This window comes from Mus caroli, chromosome X, assembly GCF_900094665.2.
Source record: "Mus caroli chromosome X, CAROLI_EIJ_v1.1, whole genome shotgun sequence".
Classification (NCBI taxonomy): domain Eukaryota; kingdom Metazoa; phylum Chordata; class Mammalia; order Rodentia; family Muridae; genus Mus; species Mus caroli.
The window spans coordinates 90681218-90703793 of record NC_034589.1 but is presented as its reverse complement, the minus strand read 5'-3'; the positions used below and the strand labels follow the sequence as shown (position 1 = coordinate 90703793).

General features: G+C 39.8%; 1 protein-coding gene and 1 non-coding gene across 2 annotated transcripts in view; one reads left to right on the top strand and one right to left on the bottom strand.

Annotated features, from left to right (window-relative positions):
• Nucleotides 1-22576, bottom strand: part of Msn (moesin) — a 71623-nt gene that overhangs the window by 11439 nt on the left and 37608 nt on the right. The window contains exons 2-6 of the mRNA XM_021153382.2: nt 14861-14944; nt 6665-6760; nt 4512-4786; nt 2925-3008; nt 1680-1826 (exon numbers count right to left, since the gene is read on the bottom strand). Of these exons, the coding sequence (XP_021009041.1) occupies nt 1680-1826; nt 2925-3008; nt 4512-4786; nt 6665-6760; nt 14861-14944 (686 nt within the window). The remainder of the gene's footprint in view (nt 1-1679; nt 1827-2924; nt 3009-4511; nt 4787-6664; nt 6761-14860; nt 14945-22576) is intronic.
• Nucleotides 6402-6537, top strand: LOC115030211. The gene has a single exon (XR_003835820.1).

The window sequence follows — 22576 nt, the reverse complement described above, 5'->3', positions numbered from 1 at the left end:
TTTAACCAACTCAATAAATATAAATACTATCATTTAAGCATATAAGTCAACATTTTAAAAATATATTATACATACATTTTACATTACTGTGGTTTGAATTATATTTGACTGGGAAAGGGAATGAGACAAGGTCTCACATAGCCCAGGATAGCCATTGTGCTGACTAGTTTTATGTCATTTTGACACAAGCTACAGTCATCTGAAAGGAGAGAACCTCAATGCTGTAGGGCATTGTTTTAATTTAGTGATTGATGGATGACTGACCACTTTGTGGGTGGTACAATCCCTGGGCTGTTGGTATTGGGTTCTAAGAAAGCAGTCTGAGCAAGCCATGAAAAGCAAGCCTAAGCAGTATGACTTCATGGCCTTTGCCTCAGCTCCTGCCCCTGGGTTCCTGCTGTGCTTGAGTTTTTGCCCTTATTGCTTTTAATGATGAATACAAAAGTGTGAGGAAAATAAACCCTTTCCTCCCCAAGTTGCTTTTGGTCATGATGTTTCATCACAGCAACGATAACTCTAAACTAAGACAGCCATGAATTAACTATGAAGCTAAAGTTGACCTTGAACTCCTGATTTTTGCTACCTGACTCTTCTGAGTGTTAGGATAACAGACATCTATCACCATACCCAGCACTGTTTACATATTAAATGACTCCCAAAAGGTCATTCATTGAAGGCTAGGTCCCCCAAAAATGGTGTTATTAGTGGTGGCATAACTTTTTGAGCAGGGCCTGGTTGGAGGAAGTAGATTATTGGGAACATGCCCTCAAAGAAGACATTGGAATTCCACTCCCGTGCTCTTTCACTGTCTATTTCCCAGACACCAGGAGGTGAGCAATTATATGCTCTACACCATGAAATTCTACCTCAATACAGGCCCAATGCAGTGGCATCAAGTAAATGCAGACTGAAAACTCTGAAAGTACAAGCCAAAATCTATCTTTCCTCCTTTAAGTTGGCTTCTCCCAGGTATTCTGTCATAGGTACAGAAAGATGATTCCCACTTTTTTCTCACAATTGTTCTTGAAAGTGTGGTATGCAGGTTTTGTTTATGACATATTGGTTGTAATGGTATTTCAAATGTTCAATAGTCACATATAGCTAGTGACTATCATAATAGACAGTACAACCTTAGTCAATATAGAATGAAGGAAGGTGTACAATCATCTTGGCTGGACTTAATTGGGTAGAAAAATAACAGGTAGGACTCAAGTGATATAGTCTTGCTCTGTGGTAAGGGATGACACCTATGTTTAAGAGTGATCCAAATAGGAGAGGCCCTTGGTCTTGTGAAGATTCTAGGCCCCAGTATAGGGGAATGCCAGGGCCAGGAAGTAGGAATGGGTGGATTGGGAGGTAGGGCGACTAGAGAGGGTATAGGGGATTTTCAGAGAGGAAACTAGAAAATGGGATAACATGTAAAATGTAAATGAAGAAAATATCTAATAAAAAAAAATCTAAAAAAAAATGACTCTTAAATATACCACAATATCCCAGAGTGCTATCAGGGCACTGAAACTCTAATGTCAATTTTGTGTAATCTTAACTGAAGATATTTAAATGCCAATGTTTGTTCTGCTATATTTTTATTCATAATTGAGTTAGACAGAAATAAAATATTTTCATATAAGTTTAAAAAAAAGAGTGATCCAAATAAGTGAGAGAATTCGGAAACATACCTGTCATTCTGCTCATAGATGTTGAGACCCAAGGCATCCACGCCCAGCCATAGCTCTGAGCCTTTCTTGTTCTTGATGCTGAAATAGTTCACACCATACATTTCCAGGTCCTGAGCAATCTTGAGATATTCCAGGACAGCATCCTCCCTATATGATACAGAATAGGAGAGGGGTATTGTCACAAAGTAGAGCTTCCATAGCAGACCCAGCAACAGAGGAAGCCAGCTTTCTCTGTTTCTGGCAATGGTCTTGGTAGCAGGATTAGGAAATGGAAAGAACTTAAGCAAGTGATTAGTAACAAGAAAACACATTATTTCTGTTAACTAAAAACTTCTGACAGGAACCTAAAGAATAAGAACAGTCTGTCCCTTGTTGGCCTCTGCAATATTAGTTGTTACAGAAAGTATATTCTCCCTCCTCTGCATTTCGACAACCTCTTAAAAATACAATTTGTTTCTCAAATAGACAGCTATAAAATGCTCTCCTATTTAGAGAGCTCCTTTCCCATTTATTTTTAGGGGAGCAATGACCAGAAACTTCCTGGAGACCCTGATCTTCCTTCCTTTTCATTGTACTCAAAACTGTTTAGGATGTAGGGAGTGGTGGAACATGCCTGTAAGCCTATAATCACCCATACTGTGTGTTCAAGATCAACCTATGCTACATAATGTGATCATTTCTTTAAAGAATTTCTAGGGCTGGAAAGTTCGGTCAGTTGGTCATTGACCAGCAAGCCTGACAACCTGAGTTCACATACTGGCACCTATATGGTAGAGTAGAAGAAAATAGACTCCCAAAAGTTGGTCTGACCTCCACATGTGCACCCTGGCATAAAGCAGAGGTGTGCACAACGTGCAGGGACACACACACACACACACACACACACACACACACAGAGAGAGAGAGAGAGAGAGAGAGACAGACAGACAGACAGACAGAGACACTGACAGAGAGGGCATAAAAATAAAATAATAGAAATGAAGTCCTGATGTTATAGTTAATGATCTTTTCAAGTTACAGTCCTTTGCATCAAAACTTTGCTCTTAAGAATTTTTAAAAATGCCTAAAATAAATCACAGTCTTACAATGATTCAAAGTTGCCTTTTATATTTAAATATCAAAATCATCCCTAGTCTCTCTTTCTTAAAATCCACCAATTCACCTAATAATTTGTCTTCTTGGTAGACACCATCCTCACTCTCCTTACAAGGACAGTGAAACTCATGGCTATCAAGGGAGGTTTACCTGAGCATGCCCCGGTGCTCCTCATGCCACACCTGGATCCGCTCTTCCCACTGGTCCTTGTTGAGTTTGTGCTGCTCCAAGACTCTAGAAAGATAGTGAGTGGTCAATAACGTATAAGCAGGAAGGGAGGGAGGCTCACTTAGCTCTCTATGGAGTTGATGCAAATGAGAAGTTAGCCCACTGATGTATTGCTGGATTCATACTGAAAATTAGACCTGAACACACTGAAGCAGGCATAACGAACTTCCTAAAGGAAGAACTCCAAGAACAGATGACCAAACAGAACAATGGAATTATCCTCTTTAGTCACCTATATGGCTTTTTTTTTTTTTTGGTTTGAGGCAGGATCTGTTTGTTTGTTTGTTTGATATGGGTTCTCTCTATTATATACAGCTCTCCTGTACTGAACTCACTATGTAGACCAGGCTAGACTCAAATTCAAAAGCACTTTACTGCCTCAGCAACCCAAGTGCTGGAATTAAAAAACAAAACAAAACAAAACAAAACAAAACAAAACAAAACAAAACACAAAGCCAAAACAGTCCAGATCCTCTTTATACCATTAACCACAATGCTAATAATGTGCTGCATCTCCAAGCTCAACAAGAATATACAGGCGTCTGTGATGAGGGGCTAACAGTAAAGAAAGGCAAAATATTCTCTCCTAGATCCTCTTGGAGCCAACAGTTGGTGTTTATAAGACAGCTTTGCATACAGATGAGGGAAGTAGTCACAAAATACTCTGAGGGAAACCAAGAGGCCCAGCCCACAGTTCTACTAGATTGTTAAACAAGATGCTTTAAATATGCCATCTCACACTTCATGCCACTGACGAGGAAAGAGTCCCAGGGCACAATTACCATCCCTAACACCATCTGTGGAGTGTGTACACACCACAGCTCAAGCTTAACTTTTCTTCTCCTATTCTAATCTAAAAGCCTGTGGAAACAAATGGCCATCCGATACAAAATGAAACAAACCCCTCGTGCATTAAAAAAAATAATAATAAAGAAATTGGGGGTTCAGATCAGTACTGCCAAAAAAAAAAAAATCTGCTATGGGAGACAGGGCACATCAGAGTCAGTAGCTCTGTATCTTAATTTCCTGAGCCAGAAAATAAGGACAACGCTTGCCTTGTATATTTAGCATTGTCATGATGTTAAAATAAAAATATTAAGTGTTTAAAAGCTCTCCCCTTCGAAGTTTACAAAATCAGAAAACTGTACACTGGTGCCCCTGGTTTGCATATTTTCTCTCTCTCCTGTGAATTTCTATAATAAAATCTCATCAGTGAAAGAGAAATGGAATCATGGGAGAGGACAAAACAAATCAACTCATCTTTCCTTCTACGTCAGCACCTATCCCCAGGGTAATGGAGCTTTGATATCAAGGAGCAAAGGGGAAAAGAGCCTTTTGAAGACCGGAAATAGAATAGGATACAATAGTATGTGCAAATGTGTCTCAGCAGCACAACACAGTCTTTAGACAGAACTCAATGGGAAAAAAACCCTTATCTGGCAGCCCCTGTGGACTGGGGATTATTCAGCTTTGTCAGCCAGGTCAAAGGAGGGCAGGGTTCTACCTCACCTTTGGGGCAGCAACTTATCTCCAGCCAGGTAGCCAGACTTGTGCACTTCCTTATTGAAGTCACCATACTTAGACTGGACGGCATACGAAGCCAACAGCACAGCAGTTTCAGGTGGACAATAAATGTCATCATTGAGAATGCCCTCCTTCACTTGCAGAAAGAACAGGCGCTGGGTGATATCCTGGATCAGTTCTTCAGATACATCCTCTGGGTAGAACTTGGCCCGGAACTTGAAGAGCAACGGACTTTCCTTCCGCACATCCTGTGCAGTCACCTGGGAGAAGCAAGGAGGTTACAAAGGCTCCCTCAAAATAGATTGTGATGATGGGAGAGTGTCTGTAAGGCAGTCAGAGGACTCTGAAAGGCTGTAAGTGTGGGTAATCTTCCAAGGCTGGAAGGCAACTCTCATAACTAAAACTTTCTTGTTTGTTTGTTTGTTTGGTTGTTTGGTTGGTTGGTTGGTTGGTTGGTTGGTTGGTTGGTTGGTTTTCGAGACAGGGTTTCTCTGTGTAGCCCTGACTGTCCTGGAACTCACTTTGTAAACCAGGCTGGCCTTGAACTCAGAAATTAGCCTGCCTCTGCCTCCCAAGTGCTGGGATTAAAGGCATGCGCCACCACACCCAGCTATAATTAAATTTTTAAAAAAGCAAACAAACAAATAAAATCAAAAGTATCACTTTCATTGGGGAATCTTATAAACATTTCTTCCTCTTGAGAATGTTCTTCTTAAAAAATTTATAATACACACTGATGACCGAAGCCACCACTATCTGACAATATAGCTCACTGATCTCAAATTCTGAGGGTAGATTTAAGAATGTTCTTTTTTTTTTTTTAAGTTTCTCTTGTAAAACTTTATTTTATATTTTTTTCTGTGTGTGGACACGCGTGCATGCATGGCACCTACGTTGGCCAGATGAGGGCATCAGATTCCCTGGAATTAGAGTCACAGGCAGGTGTGAGCTGCTATGTCAGTGCTAGGAATTGAACCCTGATCTTCTGGAACAGTCAGTGCTCTTAACAGCTAATCCATCTCTCCTGACCCTAAGGCTCCTCTTTCAAGTGTCCTCCAACTCTACAAACTATCAGAGAATAGCAAGTCTGGTTGAAAGCTCAGAATTGGCTAGGTTAGACCATAAACCAGATGACCTTCTAAACCCGAAAATGGCTCCTAATTTATCCAGCAAATGTGCTACTTTTGGGGTCAGCAACATGACTCAGAGGGTATAGGCGTTTGCTTCCACAACTCATTTAGATCCCAGGGACTGACAAAGTGGAAGAGAGAATTGGTATGTATACCATGGCATGCATGTATGTGTGCACACATTCACATGGACAGGCCTAGTAAATATCAATATAATATAGTAAATAAATATGATTTACAAACTTTTTATTCTTTAATAAAACAATACTCTTTAAAGCAGAAAGTGAGATACCCACCTCCAGATACAATTAGCAAACTTAGCTTCAATACAGTATTAAGTCCTCTAAGGTCAACTGTTAGCCAGTTTGAGGATCTGAAGAGGGGAGTCTGCCAGGTGTCTCCAGAGATACTACTTGGGGCTCTCTCTGGGAATTCTACAGATCTCAAATTTGAAAGAAAGGTATCCCAACATTTTAAACTACTAAAAGCTTTGGTCCAAAACAAATCTAAATTAAAGAAGAGTCTCCACTTCCTTTGGCTTTACCATCTTTCTCAGAAGTCCTCTGCCTGTACTTTGATGAAAGTAATAAATAGGACTATAGTGATGGTCTTCCTGTAATCACAAAACTCTGAAAGTGGAATCAAGAAGACCCGATGTTCAAAGTCACTGTCTGCTACATGTGGAGCTTGAGACCAGCCTAGAATATGAAATCTTTTCTCAAAATAAAAAAGAGAGGGTGATTGTTATGTAAGCTGTAGAACTAGCCATGCAGACAAATGAGAAACAATCTTTTGTCTACAGAAGGCAGCAATCCTGCATAAACCTGGAAATCTTTGTCCGACTTCAGACAGCTAAGTCTAGTCATTCCCTTCAATACAACTTTTGAAACTAACACTCTGAATATCAGTCCCTTTGTTGTTTTGCTCAATACATAGCTTGATTATCACAGGTTTGCTAGCAAGCATATGTTATTACCTAGAAAATTTTTCTACGTAGTGAGTGATTACCTTCTTATTAAGTTTCAGCCAAGTAGAGAAAGCTTTTGTGTCCTGGTATTGCAGTCCAAAGAACCAAACTTCCCTCAAACCAATAGTTTTCACCACCTGGAAAAAAAAAAAAACAACACAATAACTGGTTTAATATCTACCAGGAATTAAAGAACATAAAGGTGGAACAAACTTAAACTACCCTACCCTTAAAGGGTTTAAGGTACTGCTAGTCTTTTTTTTTTTTTTTAAATAACATGAAAGTAGAAGGGGAACAAACTATTTAGGAAAAAGACAAGGACCAATGGATGAAAGGAATGTCCTTATAATCAAATATATGTGCATGAAAGCATCACAAATCCGTTGTTTTGCACAATTAACATGTTTAATATATAATTTTAAAAGAAAAAAAATGCTATCAGTTTCTTTGCCTACCAAGTACTATTGTGAACCCTCGTGCACACCAAGAACCTTACATCCATGATCATCTTTAATTCTCATAAGGGCTCTATGGCAGAAGTACAATGCGGCTCACTTTATAGAAGGTAAAGTTAAAAGTCCAGGAAAGAAATGACATGCCCAACATGCAGATAAGTGACAGAGTCAAGATTTAGCTTATGTCATATTTCCAAATCAAGCCAATTCTCATACGTTCTGTCAATGTCTCCCTTCTACAATGCTATATAGCTGTCTGCTCCCAGAATGGATTAGAGACTATAGACAAAGTTTCTTAGGTTAACTCCTGTATCATATTCTCCTGGGGAACTCTCATATATTGTCCTTCAGCATTTTAAAACATATTATAAAGAATATTACATTGGGCATAGTAATACCTGCCTATAATACCAGCACTCTAAAGAAGGTGAAAGCAGGTGGATCAGAAGTTCGATATCATCATCCTTGGTTACACAGAGTCTAAACCCAGTCTGGGCTACATGAGATCTTGTGTCTAAGAGGGGTGAGATGAGCTGTGCTTAATGTAAGCACTTAGGGGGCAGAGGCAGGCTGCTCTCTGAATTGGAGACCAGCTCAGTCACGTCAAGCTCTACTAGGCCAGCCGGGGCTACATGTTGAATGTCTGTCTAAAATTAACAAAGGAGGCACATTTTAAAAAGACACAGATGAACAAACAGAAAAGGTGCAGAGTTGGTAATGGAGATGTGCAAAGTTTCTATGTCCTCAAGCACATGTCCCTTCAGGTACTTCCACATGTTTAGCTATCTAGAAGCTTCCCAACCTAGCCCTTTAGGTTTCTAGGGAAGAATTACATCATTATAATTGACTGTATTGACAATCATTGATGACATCAATTCAAACTTCACAGCTGTCACGATCTTTAGAAAGTGAGGATTATATCAACATCTAAGACCAAGTCTCACTTGCAATACTCCAAGAAAGACAAGGCAGAAAGCATACTATACAGACAGCTCATAGCCCAAAGATATAGATACTAATATGTTTGGGGCCAACATTTGTCTTGTGAAGAAGCTAAAGGGCCCTGTATTGCCCAGTGCCCTTGGAATGAATAGAAGGCAGAAAAGGAACTCTGCAAGGAAAAGACAGATGGAGTCTGTTCAGGGGCCCTGACAGTAGCAGATTGATGGTCCAGTTGTAGGCTCCACCGCAACTTGCCCAAGACTAGGGATGGCCACGCTAAAGCTAAGCCATATCCTGATGAAGTCAGGATGAGATCACAGAGTTCTCATCTTTTCTTTTAGGTATAAAAGGATGGAAATAAAAGTTTATGGTAGGATAAGTATGAAATCTAAGAGACTTAACTAGAGACATAAACAAGAACCCAGAGTTGCCAACATTCCTTCTAGTAAACAAACCAATACCTTCCTGGGACTATCTCATGTAATAACCACTCTGAGGAGAAGCCTCATTCCTAAGATATCACACTTTCTCTTTATAGATGTCACATATCAGGAAATCTGAACAAAAATCTTTTATCTGTAACTTGTAGCCAGTATACTTCGTTTTGCTGGTCACAACTTCCTCATTATCTAATTGGGAGGAAAGTTGTCAAATGATCTCACATGAAGAGTTATGTATGGGAAGTTCTTGTCCTACCCAAGTAAAAACTGATTTTCAACACATTTTCAGAGTTATGATTGAAATGCGACTGGTGGGAAGAGAAAGAGTTACAAACTGTTCAGATCCTAGAGAAAGAAAAAAAACCACTGAAGATAGGATAAGCTACAGGTCTAACATATCTAGGTACCGAAGGAGTGGAGCATGAAAGGAACAGAACTGGTAAAGCAACAACTGGCTTTTACCTAAACCAAGAGGCCAGTTGTGGCGGCTCAGAAAACCTAGGACTGAAGGAGATTTTGATATGAGCACTGCTTCTTCTTTTGTAAGCAGAAGGAAATCAAAACGGTATGAATTTTCCACTTCCTTAAGCTCTTGAGCTTGGAGAGATGAGCAGTCTCTCAGCCTATGCTGAAGTTCCAAAGTACAGATATGGGAGGAAGGAAATGCAGTCTGGAGTCAGAACTGATACTGAAAAAGAATAAAGGGCAAAAGAGAATGCCTGTGACTAAAGGCTACAAAGAAATCTCCAATTAAGGTCTACGCAGTGATGGGAGCCATTTGTTCAGGCAACACTTGGCCCCGTTTCCAATTCTAAGAACAAAGAAACAGCACGAGAAATTACTCACTTCCAATGTTTATAGCCACCAAGAAGTCTATTTCAGGTGGTGCTGGACTGGAGAGAGGAAGGACCTTGCTTTCCAAGTTAAAGAAAAGTATCTAGCTCTTTGTTCTAGGAATAAACCTCTGTGGCTCCAGTGAGTAGATTCCTTATAAAGCTGAGAAATGGCTCCCTCCCCGAGGGGGGGAAATGTGTTTCGTTTGGTACTAGACATCCTTCTTATAAGATTTAAGCTAGTATTCCTCAAAGCTGACCTTAAGAAATCCTTAAGCAGAAGAACACAGTCATTGGCTATACCCAAGAGGTCTGGGAGTATGGTAGAACTGAGGTGCACTAAAAACATTATGAATCAAGATAACTGGGAAATTATCCCAATAAACACATTTTGGATAAAAAAAAATTTCTAGAGGCTGTGAATTCTGTTCTGTACTACACCCTACTATCCCTAGTTGACTGTGGAGAGAAAACAGGGCTAACACAACACAGGCTATTAAACTGAAGCCCAGTGATGTGCCTCCTATCAAGTTGCCTTCAAATGAAGTGTACACCCCCACATATAAATACTGCTCTCCGCTTTGGTCAGAGGAGCTTCTTTATGCTGTGCTCGGCAGTAACTGTGAACTTTTAACTGGCCAAAGTGCCAAGAATAAGTGACTGTTGGCTGTTCAGCCTTAATTGAAACATCTATATCATCTCCTCCAAGGCACCAAGAACATCAAAAAGAGAGGGCAGAAAGATCATAAGAGCTGGAAGATGTGGAGGAGAGCTGTGAAATGATGCCATTCAGGATGGTTATTGCTTCATTGCAGTCATGAGCTCCCAGCACCTGTGATTACACGCGAGACCTGCATAAGATCTGAGTTAACATCTTATCATGGAAAGGGCACGTGAAGTCACACCCATCCCTGAAGATCTGTTACTGGTTGGTAATCATACTTCTGTGAATGAGCCTAAGGAAAGAGTAGACATAAAAGTGAAAAAAGGACTAGTTGAAATTGAAAAGAGATCAGCAGGCGTGTGAATTGGGACTAGGAGGAAGAAGGAAGGGATGAATATATCAAAATTCATTAAGTTCATTTATTGAAAATGTTATACCAAGTGAGGCATGGTAGTGCTCACCTCTAATCCCAGCACTTAGGAAGGAAAGACAGGTGAATCTGAGGCTAGCCTGGTCTACAGTGAGGGCTAATACTATACAGAAAAATCCTGTCTCAAAAAATGACAACAAAAAAAGAAAGAAAGAAAACCAATTATTATTATATGTATTTAACACATGGTAATTAAAAAAAACTACAAAGAAAACTGAAATCCAATGAAAGGAAGAAATTTGCCTTTAAAAAAAATCATTGCTAACTTCTAGGAGCTTTGGGGTATAAGACAGCTCCCCATTTACCTCTTTCGTTTTTATAACTTGCAGAAGTCAATTCAAGAATCAGTGCTGCCTGCCTTGTATACTACCTGCACCTACTTGTGTAACAAGCTAGCAACATCAGGAGCCATCTCAGAAGCCTAGAACTACATCATAAGTAAGGCCAGAGCCTTGAGAAAAAAATCTGCATGAGGAATTATGTGCAAAACTGTATTGCATCAATGCCCAAACATCTGAGATACGCTGAGATTCCCTCACAGGCTGGCAGCATCTGCATTATCACTCACCTAAAAGCAAATTGATGGTTAACTGGAAAAAATCTGCAAGATGCTACCACAACATCTGTTTCTTACGCTCCACATAGCCTGTACCACAGTGAGCATCTTCTTCACAAAACAGACAGCACTCAGCCCAGTTTCTGCTTAGGGAGTAGGCTAGGCAAAGGAAGTTCACACAGGGCATAGTTGACAGAAGGCACTGGGAAAGTAGAATCTATCAAGATTCAAGGTCGAGTTATAACGCTCCCAATAGCTGTGTGAGCTTAGCCAGAACTTTTCTCCTCACAAACCCTCAGTTCCTAATCCATAGGATGGTAATACAACTAATATGACTGTCATAATAAGTGTTAATCATGCTACAAAATAAAATCAGAATTTAGAAATCCTAATGCAAAATCTGCCAGCAATAAGTACTGCACTGAAGTCAGAAAAGCTTTGTTATTTTTATGGATCCCTAAACTGAACTCACATGACGGCTGAGAAGCCAGACAGGATCTCTATATTCATATGCATATATATATGCACTAGCAATTAGTAGGAAAAGAGGCCTTGAATCTGAAGGAGAGTGGGGAGGGGTATAGAAGAGGTGGAGAGGAAAAAGAAGGGAGAGATGTTGTAATCATACTATACTCTCAAAAAATAATGTTATTCATAGTGGCAGCTCTGCCACCTAGTGGCATGTATATAATTCAGGATGAAATCATTTGGCAAATCTGCTTTAAGAGATTAAAGCAAGCCAAGTACAACATGCCTGCAGCAAAATGTGTTCTTCCTCTTTCCTGTCAAGAAACACTCACAGAAAGAAACAGAAGTAAGGGATAGCAATTGTGGGCCCCATTTCCATTTCCCACCAGGCTCTGCCTCTCCTCAAGCTATGGTTTCCCATTGTTGCATGTTATTTATCACTGGGTGCCAAGAAATACGTTCCTTGACCAGAAAGGAAGTTAAAAAAAAAAAAAGAGGAAGCATATTTCATCAAGTTCAAATCTTTTCTCCAATGGTTTTTACCTACAATATAACAGCTCAGACCCGTCTGCCCTCACAGAGGATCACTGTATTCTCTGTTCTATGGCAACCTCTCAATGACCTAAGACACATCTAGGAGACATCTCCAACCTGTAACACCCTCATTTACCCCACAAAGTGCAGTGCAGTGGGAAAATAATATGTTTGTTCAGATCTGTATTTGAAACTCCATATCACAACTTGCTGGTGATGTGACCTACAAGGTATGTTCTTTGTCCTCTTAGGGACAGAATCGCTGTGATGATTAAAGAATCCAGCTATCACTTCAAACCCAACTCACCATTTTTCAAGAATACAATGTACCTGCTGGGCGTGGTGGTTCACACCTTTAATCCCAGCACTCGGGAGGCGGAGGCAGGCAGATTTCCGAGTTCAAGGCCAGCCTGGTCTACAAAGTGAGTTCCAGGACAGCCAGAGCTATACAGAGAAACCCTGTCTCGAAAAACCAAAAAAAAAAAAAAATACAATGTACCATTAGCAACAGGAGTCACCATGTTGTACAATAGAACTCCAGGTCACTTTTTCATTTGTACCTATGTTGAGACAGGATTTCATGTTGCTTGCTCGGGCTAGCCTCAATTAAAGCTCTCTATGCTCTTGGGAATGACCTTGAACTCCTGATCCGTCTGCCTCTATCTTCAGAGATTACAGGCTATCATACCCAATTTCAGACTCACTCTAATCTGAATGAAATTGCATCTAAAGTACCTAGCCAAGCGTAGTTTATAGTAGGTGCTCAATAAATATACTTCCTAAGACATTGCTTATACAAATGAGATTTTCTGGTTTTCTCTCTCAGTCCTTTCTTTGATGATTATGAAAGATTAAAATCTCTTGAGTACTCTGGGAGGCAATAGCCTTAAGAGTAACATACCAGCCAGGAACCTAGTACATGTTTGTAATTCCAGGAATCAGCAGGCTAAGACAAGAAGATTGTCCCAAATTCTAGGCAGCATGGACTACATAATAAATACCAGGTCAGCCAGAGTTATACAGCACACACTAATTTACCATTCCAATCTGCACAGGGCTCACAGCCAGAGAGGCCCCCCATAGAACTACACATACAGTACAGAAAGTGAACCAACACCAGCAATCAATTACTGAGTTGAGGCTTTTTTAAGTTAATAAAACTTTGCCCACAGATTTTTTTATTGCTCCAGGCTCTAAGTCATGTCTTCTTTGCCTTCAGCAGCCATCCCCCTCCAGTACAAAAGAACAAAGCCCCAGCACCAAGAGCAGAGGAGGAAGAGTATACTGATCATTTGGTTTGGGAGAGGACTAAGTAGAATCAGAACTCTGGAAGGAGTCTAAGAAGAAGCCAAAGTAAGATCCACCACGACTGATGCTCCCTTCTGCACCTCTTCCTGAAATCAAGGGAGCCAGGGATTTATGTGGTATAGTAGATGTATCCTATGTTTATCTCATAGGCTGTTAGAAGCTAATCCAGAAGAGATATTCTGTACCAGCGGCCTGTCTCCATCCAATGCAAGTGAAGCATTTTCCTTCTTTTACAAAAAAGGGTTGTCTGAACTCTAAACAATGGAAATACAGAAGAAGGAGAAGAAACTGTGTAGAAAAGATGTCAGGGATAAATTTTTGAGGGATAACCTAGTTTGAGAAACCATTTTGAGATAGGGAAACTGAAGCCCAAAGAAGGGAAATAGGGGAAATGTTTGCATGAAACAACAAAAAATTAGCTGGCAAAACCAGCTCTAGAGACCAGAATTTCCAATTTTCTATCCAGTCACTTCATAAGTCTGTCCCTTTAAAATCTCTCCAATATAAACCCCACATGCAAAGAGGGAATGCAAAACCTTAATATAGTCAAAATGCATTCAGTCATTGCAGACTAGTACTGTAATCACTTGTGAGCTATGGGAATGTCAACACATTATTTTTGTGTTTAAAAATTCCTCAGACTAACTTGTATTTTCACAAATTAACCATCAGTGATTACCTTACAAATTACAGTGATTGCCTATTCAAAACAAAAACACAAAACAAACTCAAGAGGAATAAGTTCCAACTAAATCCAAAATAAGATGATGGTGCTTATCTCCCTATTCTAGTTCATAATGAACAAAAAGCATCATGGTATTTGAAAGGAAGCCATCATTTACTACTCTACCATATGCATGTACATAATACTGCCTTCTAAGCTATTTGGGTTTAGGGGTTTTTTTTATTGTCTTGTCCAGTTCTGGTCTGGAATGTTATGCAAACATATATGTCACAGTAACCAGTATTTGGATAATAGTTAAGATATTTTTAAAAAGTACACTTTTATAAAAACAAAAGATCTATATGGTAAGCATTAATTGCCCCCTTTCTTTCACATTTGTATATGTGTGTTGATGCTTATGTCACACACAGTCTGCACATAGAAGTGAAAAGACAACTTACAAGTCTGGAGGCAGACACCTCGAATCCTAACACTTGGGAAGCAGAGGAATGAGAATTGTGAGTTAGAAGTCACCCTCAGATGCACAGTAAGGTCAAGGACAGCCTGGACTTTTTAAAAGAGACTTGTCTATACATAGATAAACAGACAGACAGACAAACAAACAAACATCCTTTACAGTTTGAGGCTCCATATATTGATAGTTTCAGTAAGTCTACCATATAATCATTCTCCCTGTCTCTTTTCTCCCTTGTTCGGGATCAAGGATAGGATGTGTTAGGGCAATAAGATTGAGATTTCAGGTTGCCAACATTTAAACTTTGCCTCCTTTTTAATTAAGTCTGCAGTCAGCCTTTGTTTGCACCATCCTCAGATAGGCAAGTGGAAAAGAGACCTTTTCCAAAGCATAGAAGGAATGAGTGGCCTGCATTGTGAGGAGATCTATTAACAGAAGAAGTAGCTAAGGAACAAGGCCCTCCTTTACCTGGTCAAACAGCTGCTTGCCAGTGGTGTTCGGCTGAATGGCAAACTCCAGCTCTGCATCCATGGTGGTGACACGCACACTGATCTAGGATGAGATAAAAGCAAGCAGATTAATTGTTTGGCTTCGTGCTCAGTAGATTTGGGGAAAAATGTCTACATTCAACTTGGAAGAAACCCAAACACTAAAGTGGGTAAATAAGAAATTGGTATTAAGAAAGGTAAAATACTGACCTAAGTCATAACTTAACTATATTCCTTCCCAGATTGCTAAAGACTAAAACACAGCCATGGACAATGTTCTACCAAGAGGCAAAGAATGTAAACCATCCTACTACAAATAGGAAGTATTGACTATATTTCTTCCAAAAGGTATTCACCCTTTAACAACAGCCAGTTCCATCCCACAGCATTCTCTTCTTACCCCAGATCTATAGCCTGGCTTATCTATGGCACAAGTAGATCTCTGCAGAAGCAAGGTAAAATAAAGAACACTGGATTCTCCACTATAAATTTTCCAAGCTACAACACCAACCTTCTAAGCGAAATGTACTCCTGATATAACAGAGCACAGGTCCTCAACCTGTGAGTCATGACCCCTTTAGGGGAGTTGAATTACCTTTTCATAGAGGTTTTCTAAGACCATTGAAAAACACAGATTTACATTGCAATCCATAACAGTAGAAAAATTACAGTTATCAAGTAGGAAGTAATTTTACGGCTAGGGGTCACACCATGAAGAACTGTATTAAAAGGTTGTAGCATTAGGAAGGTTGAGAACCACTGCAATAAAGGCATGATGGTAAATGGGAGTAACTAACCATTTCTGATTGGATTTGAGGTCAACTCCCCAGGAGGGAATTGATGCCCAGTACTGTAAACCTGCTCAAAAGCCCATGGCTTGGAAGGTCATATGCCCTAGTGGGAGTACTATTGTTTGACTCAATAGAAATGCAGTCAAATTGGCCTCTTAGTATGTATTTATATCCACAGATTAGTTTTGCTCTGAAGCTTAAAGAAGTGTCTTTTTGCAATGGCTTTCAGCTAATTCAGACTCATGACTAGTCAAAGTTCTGAGAATAAGTGATTGTTGAGTACTTGGTCCTAAACAAGGAATCTTCATGGACCCACTCCTACCCAAGGTCCAGAGAAAACTATAGAAGATGGAATAGAAAGACTATAAATGCTGGAGGACAGAGAGGAGGGCTGCCAACAGCCTTCTGCTTAGGTCGCAGCAGTTACAACCATGAACTCACAGCAATGGTGGGTATTTCCAAAAGATCTGCACAATATGGGGCACATCAACATGGATAGGGTAAGGGCTAATGACACTTCATCCTATCCTAAGGAGCAAAAGCCAATTAATTGTTGCAGGAGAGAGGTCAATTTTGTGTAGCCACTGGTAAGTTGTCCTTGTAAGTAATCTCCCACACATGCTCATGAAAACAACAGTAATTAAATACAGAGAAGGATTTACAAAAAACTATTAAAAAGATGATAAGAAAGGACATCATGAAGAATATGATCAAAGTGTGTCGTGTGCACATGTATATATAATATCTATACACACATATATATTTGAAATTGTGTAAGAACATAAATAATTTTAAGAAAATTGGGTTCAAGGTTAACACCACTATAATGGGCTCAATTTACCAACCTGAATATCGCTTATCCTTTTCTTGGGCCTTAGTTTCCCTCATCAACACAAGGGCAGTCAGACATGGGTTGAGTTGTGAGAACAACTAATCAAAGCAATGTCTAAGGATCATTCCAATAATGAAGTTGGTGGTTCTATCCACTGCCTTGGTCTACTAGCACTTCCTATATTTGTGTCTCAATCAGGAGAGAAAGGGGGCATCAGTAGAGGTGAATATGTACAATATAAAGCTGCTGTCAAAACCAAGTTAATGGAAGGACAAAGAGGGAGCCAGACACATACTGACAAACTACCAGGCAGGAAGGAAAAGGGAGGGGTGAAATGATATAATTATATTTTAATCCAAAAATAATTTAAGTGAAAAAAATAATAACATATTCTATTTTTAAATGAAAATAGAAAAATATCGAGTGGCAATAGTTTATTAGAGAAGAACAGCGAGACATACCACCACCACCCAGTGACAACCAAATCAAAGCTTTTATATCATCTCAGAGGAAAAGAGTTTAGTCACTAAATTTTAGCACATCCAAGCCCGTCATTTTCCTCAAGTGTCTGAACTGTCTCTTCCCATCCCAGATACACACTAGTAGCAAGTTGGAGTTATGCTGTCTACAGATTGAGACAAAAGTTCAACCCAAAGCAACCTCACAGACTCTATTGCTTCTCAGGAGATACAAGCCAGAAAGCAAAGATGATATTCTTTTCTGCCGTCTTTGGTAGTCTTGGTGCCTCACACAACTCCTGATATATCTATCATATGGGTATTTAAAACCACAAGCCATTAGATCATTCACCAACATATATTTGGCCAGAAGATAAAAGTTTTTAAGTGCCCAACCATATTTCCAAGGGAATGGAAAGAACTCTAGAACTGCAGACAAGTGTGCAGTCACTGATATGGAGAGACAAAAGGTCACACTTTCTCAAAATACGGCTACAAGGAAGGAAGTTGAATTAAATAAATCCTTAGAAGCTTTTTTAAAGTAAAAAAGTATAACAGATAACCATGTAGGACTTCATTGGCACTAGACAATATAGTCACAACCTTAGAAGTAGATTCCCTGATGTACATCAATGATAATTGAGATTTTATTCTGAAGGAGGATTTTTTTTTTTTAGTAAAAACAACAGCTTTCATGTATCTATATATACAAGTCACAATGTACTTCCTATGTACTACCCCTCTTAACACCAACAGTCACCCTGTGATTGTTTCTACATTGAGGGTGAGAAAATAGATATCATGTATATTATATCACAGATACATAATCATAATGCTAGTATTTGGGAGTTTGAATACAGGTCTACATGCAGCTCTTACTATTTAAACCAGTGTTAATTTTCTCTTACAGAATATGGAAGGCTTTCATTAAAAAAAAAAAATCAAAGATAAATTTTGTACTACTTGCTGTTTTGCTCAACAACATAGCCAAAAGATGGCTTGTTATATAGACATAAAATTTCATGCTTTGGAGCTACCAAGATGGTGCTTTCTACTAAGCCTGATCATCTGAGTTGAATCCTTAAGACACACATGGTGGAGGAAGAGAACCAGCTTCTGTAGATTGTCCTTTGACCTCCATATGCCTGCCCCCTCTCTCTCACACACCCACCAAAGAATCCCAAACAAAAACAAAAAAACAAAAAAAAAACAAACAAACAAACAAAAAAACCAATATAGAGAAACTGAAATGGGGACAGTGGTCTTTCTAATACATTGGTTTATTCTCATATCAATATTTATTTCTAATTTAGAATTACGTGTCTGGAACACAAGGCTAAGTAGACACAAGGAAAATGCTGGCTACATGAATAGTCATCAAGTAAGAGGCTATAAAATAAATGACTAGCGAAATAAGGATGTACTTCAGTGACTGAGCAGTTATCTAGTATGGTACAGGGGTGGAGACAAAGGCAGACTGAAGATAGTACATACAGAGAGAGAAAAGGCCATTTTACTTTTTCACCTTTTTATGGGAGGTACCATTCTTGCCAATCTCGCAAAGTCAATGGAACACTTGTCAGGATATTTTTACATCATAAAACAAATACAACAAGACTGTTTATTTTAGAATAGATGTCAAATTTAATAATGTGTACTTATATACTATATTAAGTTAATCACCTAATATTGGGTCTTAATAATTATTACTGTGGTTTCTTTTTTAAAATCTTTTGATTTCGCAACAGATCCATACATTTATACAATGAATTTTAGTCATCTTACACAGCCTGCATCCACTCCATCTCCCATTGGCACTCTTTACAATGTGTCTCTCTCCTTGTTTCTATGTCTTCTTCTTTCTGTCTGCTCCACTGAGTTTAATTTGATTTCCTTGCCCAAGCATAGACTGGAAGTTTGTCAACACAGCAAGGACAACTTATCTGTGACAATATCACTTTAAAAAGTGACAACACTCCTCCAATAAGCATTAATTGTCAATAGTCCCTGAGAGAGGAAAGTGATATTTCTTCTGGATACAACATAGCCACTATACTATTGTAATTTCTATTTAGTATAAATGATATTTGAGAGACAAGTGTCTCAGACTTCCACTGATGACAATATCATAGGTTCTGCTGCTACTACAAATTTTTGCTTATAATTAAAAGGCTAAATCTTTAGTTGTAACTCAGTGAAAGCGAATGCTGCCATCCCTTTGTATCTATAAAGGACTGCTTCCAGGACCCCCAGGGGCACAAAATCCCACAAATGTTCAAGTCCCTTAAAAATGTCATAATATTTGCATATAACCTACATCATGTGTTCTCTGAATCATGTCTAAATAATTTCTAATACCAAACACAAGGGCTGGGTATGTAGCTTTGTGGTACAGCCATGGCTTAGCATATGGAAGGGTTCAGTTGCTCACAACATAAACAAATGTTTTAATACAATGTAATGTTATAAAAGTAAGCCACTGTTCTTTTTGTTTGCGGAATAATAAGACAGAGTCTGCACATGTTCAGTATAGATGCAATTTTCCCCCAAATATTTTCAACCCACAGCTGGTTGAGAACCAACTATATCCACATTCATAGGTCTTTCCTGTTTCAAATGCTATTCATGGATAGAAAAATGTCTGGTTAAGGAACTTTCTAGAAATGTATTTCAATTCACCTAATACAGATGGAGCACATTGTTTAAAGAATAATGAGTGTAGGAGAACTGTAGAATTATTCTGACCTTGAGGAAATTACTGAATTACCAAAGAACTGTAATGGTAATACACAGGGAAGTCCCTGAAAAGCAGAACAGAAAAAACCTTTTGTGCAAATTAAGAATCATATTAAGGTGGTTTTTCCATCGACCTCTAAGGACAGGATTGATTTTGGGAAAGGGACTCAAAATAGAAAAAAACAAAACAAAACAAAACAAAACAAAACAAGGGGATTTGAGTAAAATAAATGGAGCCTAAAAATTGATGGAATAGTAGGAGTTAGTACTGATTAAAGGTTGGTTTGTTCTTTGATAATCTGGGGTGCAAATTACACAAAACAAGCTATAGCCCAGACCCATGTCACATGAGGCCCTCTGGACATTTACCCTACTAGGTACTACTTTCCTCCTTTTGAAATTGACCTCACTTTTTCATTGGAGGAAGGGAGGGAGGGAGGGGCAGAGAGACAGAGAGAAACAGAGACAGAGATGGGGAGAAAGGAGAAAGAAGTCTTGTTTGGAAAGGTTGAAAAAAAGAAGGTGGCCAGAGGGAACCCACCACTAAGCCTTACAGCCTGAGCTCAAGCCCTAAATCTGAATGTTGAGAGGAAAGAACCAACTCTCATAAGATATCCTCTGACCTCTGTATACTATGGTAAGTGCACACATAAGGACACACAGAAATTTCTTTTTAAACCCTGAAATTGAAGCTTCCAAATTCAGCAAAACTTTCCCTGGCAGGGAATAAAGGAGCTGATCTGAGTAAACTAGCAATTTGAAGCATAATTCGCAGCAGAGAGAATTGTTTACACAGCTAAATCCTTGCCTAAGCTGGGCCTGAGTATGCAGACATAGACTGAGGTCAAAGACTATATCTATGTAGAACAGAAGGGTTTAAGAAACATGACAACAAAAATAATGGGTATGCATTTCAAGAGTGTGTCATCCTTGCACGTACACTGGCCCTCCCACCTCTAGACCAAGAACAATAAGTCCACTGATGCTTACTGAACAACTGAACATAGATACTTCCCACAGGAAGCCTCTCTGAGAATTAACTCCTATTGGTGGTCCATCATCCAAAGTCTTCAACTAGGATCACTCTTACACCTCAAGTTGGATAGCCTGAAACATAATCAGGCCAGATGCTGACTCAGACTTGGCAGCAGTAGCTGGAGTGCTTTCGTCTATGACCCAGTGGCTTCAAAGAGGCCCTCCCTTTCCTTAGATGCAGGATCACCCAGGTAAGCAAGAATACTCCACAGCAAAGTAGTCTAGCCATAACTCACCCCCACCTGTTATGTGTTCTTAACAATAAAATCTTTTTGTCTAGGGGGGATGGAGAGAAGAAATAATCACAAGTAACTTGCTGGAACAAGTGAACATAACTTTTGTCAGTTCATAAGTGAAAACACTGAAGTACATAGGCGCAGGTGACAGAACACTTATTGTATGCCAGCTCGGTGCCAGTCGAATCACCCACAGTCTCAGTTCAATCACTTAAGCCAAATTTCCTCTGCTAGCAGTTGGTGGAGGCGGGTCTTCTGGACATTCTTGGAGCTCCTTCCATAACTCCACCCACCTCTCTAGTCATGGTAATTTCACTGCTTTCTTCAGACACTGTCTTGGTAACTATTTTGCCAAAGCCCACACACTGTAGCATGGGAAGCCTGGGTACATCTGGGAAACACTGCTTGGATAGGATTCCCTTGTCTCCCTGGGGCAGAACCTGTGTAAGCCCAGTTAGGTCTGACCTCAACAACCTTACTGACTACCTGCCATTTCTGAATTCTGAGGGAGTGGCCTTTCTTTCTGAGCTTTCCAGGGGGCTGATAATGGGAGGAAGACCATTATAATTGGAGCAGAGGAGCAAGAGGAAGTACAGGCTTTACTAGGGCAACCCCAGAACTCCAATCTCTTCCTCAGGCAGAGAGTAATCACCAGAGTCACCCAAATAACCTTTACCCAGCATTTCCTGCGGCAGGGCCTGGACTATCTTGATTCTTAGGGTAACAGAAAAGCCTCAAGCACTTCTTTTCCCTAAGAAGAAAGCAAGTGCTGCCTTGATCTTCTATCCCAGGAGGTGGAGAACCCCTTCACCTGGCCTCTTGCCCCCAACATATATACACACACATCAACTTTCCCACAACTCATTCGTCTTTCTCCTTGATGATTTGGAAACAGCACCTGGCATGATTATCCCCTTCCCTCTCTTTTGACCTATTTCCAGACCTTTCCAGACCTGCCTGGGCTTAACTTTTCCTATGTCTGTGTCTGTTCTCTGTAGTTTCTACAGAAGAAAACCGCAGCAATCCTGACCCACACCCATACCTTCATGACTCAACATTAGTTCTCCAGCCACTCCAGCTGCTCGAAAAGACACAGGAGACAAGAGTCTCTTTCATTTGTTTTGGCTCAGCCCTGCCCTCCAAAAATTCCAAGAAGCATTTCAACTGACAGAGTACACTAGAGACTTGAGTGCTACTCTTTCAGTTACCATGTTTGAGGTACTAAGCCTTCTCAGCATGAGGATACAGCCACCTTATCAGCAAGAAACTACTCGTGTGTGTGTGTGTGTGTGTGTGTGTGTGTGTGTGTGTGTCTCACTGTCAAAAGCAGCTCATCAGAAACAAACAATGCCCAACCCCAGTTCGGATCTTCCTCCAGGCACATAGGTTGCCCCACGAGGTCCTTAATATGGTTATCCAGAAACGATAAGCAGTGGGAATTTCTAAACCCTTAAACCTGAAAGGACCTCAGTGAGCATTTGACTCAAATTCACCAGTTCACAGATAGGAAAGCTGAGGGATGAGAAAGAGAGGCACTGTCCCAGGGTCACACAGCTACTAGGAAGTGTGAGAACAGGGATTAAAACCTGGGTGCTTGAGCTATGAGAG